Below are 10,211 nucleotides of genomic sequence, written 5' to 3'. Positions count from 1 at the left end.
TGCATGTATCTCAGGTTGTGATCCACTGACAATATCATCATTCAGGACTGGTAAAAAATAAAATAAAATGTCACAAATGAGAGATATTAACTCACCGCCTGCGTACTGCTTGAAGCCAGCATGCACAGCCTGTCGCGGATGGCGATAGGCAACAACTGGTGGAAAGCTAACCCTGAACCGACTGTGATGACGTCCAGTATATGGATGGTGTCCAGTTTACTCCACGTCATCATTCTCAGGTCCAACACCTGCATGGGGTCAAGTTTCTGCCTCCTGAGTGTGCAAGATTTATAAAGCTTGTGTCAGATCAACCTTAACCCTTTCGCTGCCAGGAAAATAAAATGTAAGTGAAATCTATTTGCCAGGTGTTTTTTTTCTGCCTCATGAGTGTGCAAGATTTATAAAGCTTGTGTGAGATCAACCTTAACCCTTTTGCTGCCAGGAAAATAAAATTTAAGTGAAATTTATTTGCCAGGGTTTTTAAAAAACAGGTATAAATTTTCCAAAAATTCTGTGCTCTTTGTTACTGGAGAAAGACCCATAAAAGTATATATTTTCTGAAAGGTAAATGAATAAAGAATACAAAACACATGCTGTTTTCCCATTTTATATATTTTTAGTGACATGCTGTTGTTTTGAAATCAGTGTTTTGTTTTTTGTCACATTTTTAACTTGTTCATTACTAACATTAGTCAGGTAATTTGCACTAAAATATCTTATTTTCTGGACAAATGGATATCTGCAAACACAAAATCATACAAGAACAACCACAATATATATATTATTTTAAGAGATAGATACACAATACATTGTGACTTCTCCAAGTGATAAGATGGATGTGAGGCCACGCCCCCTCAGTCTCCACCCCCCTCCTCTTCACCCCTCTCACATGGTCACTTGATCCAGTTCTCATCAGACCACGTTGGCTGAGTGCCAAGAATATCGCTCACACTGTGTCCTGCTTCTAATCTGGTCATGTTCTGTCCACTGCTAACATCTGCACAGCCGGCATCACTCACTGACAGTCGCATCTTGGCCACTCTCTTTACTGCTCCCTTTATTTTCTATCAGATCATCCTATAAATGTTCATCACTGTCTTCTCCTTCGAATTTACCCTTTAATTCTTTCTGAGCATCAGCTAAAGAAAGAAATCTTGGTTGATTTAGTTCGTCACGATCGTATGTCTTGAGCACGTTGTCAGTCCGACATTTTGTTGAGCGAGGCAAACACTGGGACAGTGACCCAACCAAAACGTTCAAATAAAGGACTGCTTCATGACCTAGATGGGGTTTCTACTTATGAATAGAATCTAGAGAGATTCCCCAGGCTAAAACTACCACTATTTTTGTCAACGAAGTGAATGCAAACCAGGGAAAAGTCAGAATATTTCGATGATGAGTTATCTTGTCATTGTGGCAGCGAAGCATACATGCTTGCCATGATGAGTTATCTCGTCATATAGGCAGCCCAGGGGTTAAGATACACATATGGAGGACGCAGAATGTGTTGCATTTGTTTCTGTGTGGAAATGGGCTGTTTCTTCCTGCGTGTGCAACATTTAATATAAACTTGTGTCAGATTAACCTTAAAATACATGTAGGAAGCAAAATATATCACATTTGTTTCTATGGGAAAATGGACATTAACCCCTTGCCTTCCTTGGGACTTCTGACATATGTACATTTTGTTGTACTAACATACGCCTACTGGACCTTTAGATCTTCACATCTTGCATGTCCAATTTCCATCGGCAATTCAGGTTGTTGTTTTGCTTTGTTTTGTTTTTTTTACACAAAGAAACAACCTACTCTCTCCCTGTCTTCCAGATTTTTGAGGATTGTTTACATCCCTTAGACTCTGCACTCACGGACAGTGGAAAATTCACTTTCTGACACAGCTGCTAAAAATGACAATGTGTGCGCGCGCGTGTGTGTATGTGTGTGTGTGTGTGTGTGTATGTCTGTGTATGACAATGTGTGCGCACGTGTGTGTGTGTGTGTGTGTGTGTGTGCGTGCGCGCGTGAGTCCAAGCCTCATTAAATAGCTAAATATTTTTTTTCTAAACGGAACTGTTTTCAACAAACTCTGTCTTCTGTGAAAACACTGGTGCTCACAGTCCTTTCACCAGATCCACTCACAATATACAAGTAACTGTTGGCTCATACGCAACTATTTTAAATATTCTGATGACTCAGCCCTAGAACATCTGTAAAAATTCTGATGCTGTTTGCTTTTTAAAAGCAAGTCTAACAACTTTCCTCCCAGTGTCAAGAGAACTGTCAGTCACTGGTCCCGAAACCTGGTTTGCTAGTGGAGGCGCTGCACTGCTTAACACATAACCAACATTCTCCATTTCCGGAGCTTCTCTCTGTCCTCTCACGCTGTCTCAGTGATGTTGTCTGCCCACTTCTTTTGCTGTCTGCCCTGTCTCCTTTTCCCTTGCGTTGTTTCCTGAAGGATGGTCTGGGAGAACATTTGGGATCTTGTGACGTGGTTATACAATCCATTTACCTTTCTTTCACTGTGGTCAGTAGATCTTCATACTAAGCAACGTGCTGTCTGATGATGTTGTTTTTTCTCTTACTTCTTCTTTACTTAATCATGTGGTCTTTGTAGCAGATGCCAAGGAGTCTCCGGAAGCATCTCATTTCCACTGCTTGGATCCTTCTCTGCAGCTCATAGAGAGAACCAATGCATGTTGGAGCTCGAACTTTGTTCAGAGACTGATGTTTTTGTTCCTCCAAATGGGCTTCAGTCTTGCAAGTGCTGCTGCAGTCTGCGTAGCTACTGCCAGCATTTCAGTCCTGGACCCTTATTCACTTATGTTGGCAGAAACTGGGAAAGGAACAAAACTGCTGACCGCTGACACTGATACTGGTCTTGATTGGGTCTTTGTTGTTTCCTGAGAAGATGAAAGAGAACTACTTAGATCTAAATGCAAACATGCTTACCCCAGAATCTGACTATCAAAAATCTGGAACAGATCAAAACTCAGAATCTGACTATCAAAACTCTGGAACAAATTAAAACTATCAATAAAACTATGTAACATTCGCTTGCACTTGCAGTCATAAAACAGCACATGTATAGACAAAAAACAAAAACACAAAAAAAAACAAACAAAAAAACAAAAAAAAACAACTCTGAAGTTGTAGCACAGCTGTAGACAATACTCGCATCGAATTTGCCTTTGGCAGTGTTCCGCATGTATCCTCTTAAACACTGCTCACTGTTCACTGTAGTTTTCATAAGCATTACTTTTCATTACTGCTTAAAAAATCTTTTCAGTGTATTTCTCACTTGCATTCTTTTTGATCACCATGTTGATTTGCCATTTCATTTCACAATCACAGCCTTTCTAAATTTCCAGTTTAAACAGAATGCTGGCATTGTGATCACCTGAAGGAATCAGTCGCATTCAATTTTAATCTTTCTCTGGAATGGCTTATATAATTATTTTTGTTGTGCAGCGGCATTTTTGTTCATTTTCCAGTACAAACTGGGATGGTAAGCATGTCAATAAATGTCCAGGGAAAAAAACATAACTGATTTCATAAAAAGAAATCTCTTTCCTATCTCTGACCCTCTATCAATGATGTAAACGTTGAAAGTGTGTTTGAATACACATACCTACTAACTTAGGAAATATTGTTGATCATGAGCTGATTTTTACCTCTAATACAAATCATATAAAAAGAAAAAGAAAAAAAAAAGCAAGCCCTGCATCTAATATTTGCAGAAACTCAAAAACATCAGAGTAACTCATAAAGTACTTCAAGGATTCCATATATATTTTACTGAATCTATTCTAACTTTATCTTTGAAAAAGTTTTATCTGCTGGGAATAAAAGTGGCGAAAGGAATCTTAACACAAAGAATAAGAATATGCTGAATAAGACTGTTAATGTATGCATCAAGGTTGTGGGTGTGAAACGGAACGAGGTGAATTGTATGTCAGGGTTAAAAAAAAAAAAAAAGCCATGCGCACTTCAAGCGACAGCAGCCATACTCACTTCAATCCCTTTCAACTACTACTTTCAGGTAAGCACTTTCCTGTTCGTAAATTCAAAACAGAAAATCAATTCAATTCTGAAATATGTGTAATTATATATGTGACTCCACATTATGTGCACTACAGTATACTAAAATTACTATATATGTGTGCATGATATGGTATCTTAATTCAAAATACTGTTGAATAGCATACTGTTATCGAATGCCCATACTAAATTACAGTATGATATTTCATGCCTCTCATTCAACTGTGATGATTGCATGTGTATACCTGGGATTGTTGTGTTTGAGGTTTACTTCAAGTAAACAGTCTGAGTTAAGCAATTTATGTCTTTATGCACACATATTTAGTGACTGTGATTCTTGTGCATTGTCTACATGTTTGAACCAGAAATTAATTCCTCTTACTGAAGATAATATTCTGCATTTTCAAACATTTCATATTCAAATGTCTGTGATTCTTGTGCACTGTTTACGAGTTTGCACCAGAAACTGATTAATTCCTCTTACTGGAGATAATATTCTGCATTTTGTATGAGTGTGGACAACTGAATGCCATGACAGGGAAACAGAGGCAGAAACAAACAAACAAAAACATAACAACAAAAAAAAAGAAAGAAAGCAAAAAAAAAAAAAAAAAAAAGAGCGTGATTAGCAAGAAAGTCTCACGATTCCAAAGCAAGACACTGACTCGACAAAGTAGAGCTTGCAGTCGGCACAGGCGACATCCAGCATGCAAAAGTCTTCAACCGCGTGTAAAGGTTCTGGGAACATGGTGGACCCTGCTGTCAGCCACTGCTCCTCCTGGATGTAATACACACACACATGGAACTCCACATCCACACGGTTTTCATGTAAGCATTGTCCTGTCTTCACAGTGAGCGGAGCTAAGCACACAAGCACATTCTTTAGACCCGCAACACGGTTCTTTTGTCTTAACGCAAACCAGGGATGACAACGTTCCAACAGTTTTTCACGTACGTCTGCCAATCCGTCTGAATCGCGCAATGGAACATGCTGGGGATCACGGGCCTCCTTGCCTGGACGAACACAACTCACTATGTTACAGGCTTCAGTGAACCTCCAGTTCCTCTCCTCCATCACAGACTGACCATGCTCCTCAGAGCAGTGAAGGACCCAGGAAGACAGGAAGGACAAGGCATCATTGAGAGGGATGTACTTGAAGGTGCTGGCCGTCGTCTTCACACAGGTGGCAGGCATACTGAGCATCTCTTCCTGGTGGATGAAGTAGTCATGAAAACGATTTCGCAGCATACTGTGGCAGGCCACTAAGACGTCGGAGATGTTGAACCTGTCGGCCACTCTCATGAACAGTAGACAGCTGTCAAGGCTGAGGTGTTCCCGCATGAATTTATCACACACATTCCGTACGCTCTCCACCACCAGGAAACATGCCAGTTCTGTCATGCCTGCCACAAAAAACATAACACTTTCACCATTTGATGCTATCATAAACCAGTCCCACCTGCCACAAAAAAGTAGCACTGTCACCATCTGATGCTGTCACAGATCAGTCACACCTGCCACAAAAAAGTAGCACTGTCACCATCTGATGCTGTCATAGATCAATCCCACCTGCTACAAAAACGTAGCACTGTCACCATCTGATGCTGTCACAGATCAGTCACAATGCTACAAAAACTTAGCACTGTCACCATCTGATGCTGTCATAGATGAGTCACACCTGCCACAAAAACGTAGCACTGTCACCATCTGATGCTGTCATAGATCAGTCCCACCTGCTACAAAAACGTAGCACTGTCACCATCTGATGCTGTCATAGATCAGTCACACCTGCTACAAAAACGTAGCACTGTCACCATCTGATGCTGTCATAGATCAGTCACACCTGCCACAAAAACATAGCACTGTCATCATCTGATGCTGTCATAGATCAGTCACACCTGCCACAAAAAACATGGCACTTTCACCATTAGCTGCTATCGTAAGTCAGTCACATCTGCCACAAAAAACAAATAAACCCCCCCAAAAAAAACCACACACAAAAAAACACAAACAAACAAAAAACCAGAGCACTTCACCAATTTCTGGCGTCATAAGTCAGTCATACCTGCCATGAAAACATAGCACTCTAACCGTTTTGTTATATTACAAGTCACTGACACCTGCCACAAAAACACAGCAGTTTCAGTCTTTCACCATTTTCTGGTATTACAAATGGCCACATCTGCTACAAAAACATGGAACTTTCACCATTTGCCATTGTTGTAAGCAAGTCATACCTGCTACAAAAAAAACAACATAGTACTCTCTCACCATTTACTGATATCATAGGTCAGTAAATGACACTTTCAACATTTCCAGGTATTATGAGTTACACTTGCCAGAGAAACAGCAATTTCATCATTTGCTGGATCCTAAGTCAGTCAAACGCTTTCACTATTTTTTTCCTGGGTATTTTAAATCAGTTTTGTCCAAATACAAAAAACAAATATCCTACAAAAATGTACGACACAACACAACACAACTATAATATAATACAAAAAAGTACAATGAAACAATACTACACAATTGTATAAAAGACAGTGAAAGAATTATATCAAAACATGACTGATGAAAATGTATTCATGAAGTTAATTACAAGTATCAGTTCTGTTTCATTTGAGGTCCATTAATTATTGTCATGCTTGGAACAACACATTTATAAAAAAGAAATATATCAAAATTATCAAATACAATTCTATGACATTTCACACAAAATGTCTTGCTCTGTTGAACTTTTCGCTCAAAGTGCACAAACTATGATGTCACAAATGACATCAGTTCATTAAGCAGATTTATCTTTCTTATAAAGTAGATGTATCTGCTTTCAATTCTACTGTCACAATGACATTCACACTATTTTTTCTTTTTCCCATGAAACTTCCAACAAAACCCACTGCAACTAATAGTGAAAATACTGATGTGTGCTCTTTTCTCATATCCCCACCCCCCAAGAAGTGTATGAAGATCATCAAAATAAAAAGGGAGAGGGAGAGAAGTGGAGTATGGGAAAGAGACAAACGCAGATTCACACACTGACACAGGCTCCCCATCCTCCCTTTCATACAGAAACCTACACATGATATTCTGTTTTGACAGGAAGACTTTGCCCGTGTAGATCGCTGTCAGGAAAGCATCTATATCGTGGATGGTCAAAGAGTCTGGCAGTTCCACCTCCGTCATCTTGCTGTTTGTGGTACCACCCTCCTCCTGACATTCACTGAATGTACCATAGAAGATGCCCTGCATTCAAGCACAGAAACCATTCACAATTCCACCATCCCTGTATGACAGTACTGTACATATGTGCACAATGATACCAAAAGGGCACACTGTATGTCCAAACTTCCAATCTCTAGGATGCATTATAAATCATTTATTCACATATGACCCTACAGATGTGCTGTTGCTCCACCAAATGAATTACCTGCTCTGATCGATGTATGCAGACCACAGTGGTGAAAAAGAATAATTGTTTGTTAGATTACAGCAGTCATCAAGTGAAATATGTATTACTTTCATAAGATAATTAATAATCACTATAGTTTTCCCCGACCCAAATCAGGTACACATTTATACACCTGGGTGAAGAGAGGAAAATCAGAGTTATGTGCCTTTCCAGAGGACCATGCCGCAATGGGGCCTTGAACGAACCCTATTCACTGGTGAACACTGGCTCGAAATCCAACGCCTGATTCTGCCATGACACCTCTTTATATAAACTTTACAACACAATTAACATTCCCTATTGTAAACAACAAAAATAACACAGCTCTTTCAAACACAAAGTTCAGTACTGTACTATGAGAACACTTGTAAAATTAATAACCTGGGGCAGTAGTATGAATATTACTATGTAATCCAATCAGCCAGGCAAAATCAAAACAACATTTTTACTGACAAGAGACTTACCTGAAAAAAGCCACTGCAGGAAGAAAGAACAGTGCGGTGAGCGTACACGCAGTCATTTCCCTTGATGAAGCGGACGTCACAGAAAGTCTCATTTTTCTCTAGTCTCTGCACGTTCATCAACTTCAGTACATCAGCGCAATAAGAGGGGCCGATCCAATAGTCGCTGAAATCATGCATACTGCCCAAAGGAATCATGGTCAGTATAATTACTGTTATTAGTGTTAATGTTGATTTCATTAACAGTAAACCACTTCTGTGTTTACTTTTCATGCAAAAAAGAAGATCAAATGCCAATGGCATCAGATGAATAATGCTTTTCTGGTGAAGCTGATGTGTACCTGGTGAACAATCAAGAAAAGACTGATGAGTAACTTATTGACAGCAAATCTGGTGGGCTTTTTTTGTTTGGTTTTTTAGTTGCACAAGCAGCATCTTCACAACATGTCTCCAAACAACAGCAGCAAAACACAAACTTTAAAAGTTTCAGTTTCTGAAGGAGGCATCACTGCATTTGGAGAAATCCAAATATGCTATACCACATCTGCTGGGCAGATGCCTGAACAGCAGTATACCCAACATGCTCAGTCAGGTCTGGAGTACATGCATATATCTGTGTACCAATAGTATCAGAGTGGACTTCTACAGAATTTTGCCCAAGGACAACACTTCTGTTGCCATGGGTTCTTTTTCAGTCCACCAAGTGTGTGCTGAAAACAGGACCTTGGTTACTCATCTCACCCAAATGAGTAGACGCTCAGTCTGATTTTCCATTCAAAACTAGGCAGAAAGGGTGAGACTTCGAAACCTAGGAGGAGGAAGGTGGCAGAATGGTTGACAATTATCTGCAAATACTATGTCCATGAACTTTAAAAATTCAGCATATGTATTTCATGGAATAATATTCAAGTGGTAAAATCTTAAAGACAATATATAGATTTTTCAGTCTTAACTTCTGTTGTTGGTTTGTCTCTTAATCGAGTTCCATGATTTTACACATGAATATATATTATAGTCTGAAAACAGTAAATTAGAATTATGAAGTTTACATAAAACAAACTGTTACTTTCAGCAAAAAAAAAAAAAGAAAAAAAAAAGGATTTTACCCCAAAATATATATGAATCATAGTATGAAAACTAATAAATTAAACAATACAAAGTTTACATAAAACAAACTGTCAGCAAAGGAAAAAAAGAGAGAAGAAAACTGAAGAAGAAAGAATGAAAGAAAAATGACAGGGGTGAGGCTTTCTGAGTTTCTCTTTATAAATACACAAAATAAATAAAATTGATCACTTAATCAAAAGGAAAAAAAAAATCCTCCCTCACCCCTGTTCTAAAATAACAATGACATTTTCCCATCAAAATCATTATATGATGGTGGAGAATTATGAAGGACAACAGAGGAATTGGATTCTTTCACAAATAAAAGCACTTGAGGATCAGCACACACATGACATGTATACAAGAAGTGACTATTACTAATATCTGACAAAGATAACATATCAATCTTCATTAATAATAAAACCAAGACCAGAGGCACTGCGTTAATGGCTCTTGCATGATTCCTGCTGTACAACAGCAACAAAACTTTCCCATGGACAACACTTTTGTTGGCCCAGTTCTTTTATGTGCACTAGGTGAATGCTGCACACAGGATTTTAGTTTATCGTCTCATCCAAATGACGTGCAGACCACGGCTCAAGGTCTAATGGAGGGGGGCAAAATATTGGAAAGTATGGAGGTGGATGTGATACCACAAGGCCAGCACTCCACAGTTAGTGTATACAAATTATTTCCAGAGAAAATTAATATGTTAAAGTTCACCATGGACACACAAACACTGACACATACAAACACAAAGCCGAAACATAGGCTTATTATGTAGACATGACAAACATTAGGTAATCAACTCACTTCGTGTGTAAACACACACGTGAGTCAAAAGTGAGAAATCTGTGGAAGAAGTTCAACTTGTATTTTTGATGATCGGGGGGAAAAAAAAAAAAAAAAAAAAAAAAAATTGGGGCAGCTAATCTTCACTAAGGTCTAGTATATTTTCACTGTGGATTTCCTTCATTGTTCATGATTCCAAAACGCTCGCCCTTTCTCCCAAGTTCGAGTTGAAATTCTAGTCATTTGTGCTGAAAAAGAACCCATGGCAACAAAACTTCAAAAGTGTTGTCCTCTGGCAAAATTGTGTAGATGCAGTCCACTCCGATAGGTACACAAATATGGACTCAAGGCCTGATTAAGGGAGTTG

General features: G+C 38.9%; 1 protein-coding gene across 1 annotated transcript; it reads right to left on the bottom strand.

Annotated features, from left to right (window-relative positions):
- Window positions 1–74: 74 nt before the first annotated feature.
- LOC143285825 (kelch-like protein 17) lies at window positions 75–8,098 on the bottom strand. The gene is made up of 4 exons (XM_076593257.1): window positions 7,952–8,098; window positions 7,117–7,282; window positions 4,707–5,445; window positions 75–273 (listed from the first exon to the last, which is right to left on the bottom strand). Exons 1-4 carry the CDS (start codon window positions 8,066–8,068, stop codon window positions 87–89), a joined length of 1,209 nt encoding a protein of 402 aa, XP_076449372.1. The 5' UTR covers window positions 8,069–8,098; the 3' UTR covers window positions 75–86.
- Window positions 8,099–10,211: the final 2,113 nt, after the last annotated feature.

This window comes from Babylonia areolata, chromosome 9 (genome assembly GCF_041734735.1).
Source record: "Babylonia areolata isolate BAREFJ2019XMU chromosome 9, ASM4173473v1, whole genome shotgun sequence".
In the NCBI taxonomy this organism is placed as follows: Eukaryota; Metazoa; Mollusca; class Gastropoda; order Neogastropoda; family Buccinidae; genus Babylonia; species Babylonia areolata.
This window is presented reverse-complemented; position numbering and strand designations above follow the sequence as displayed.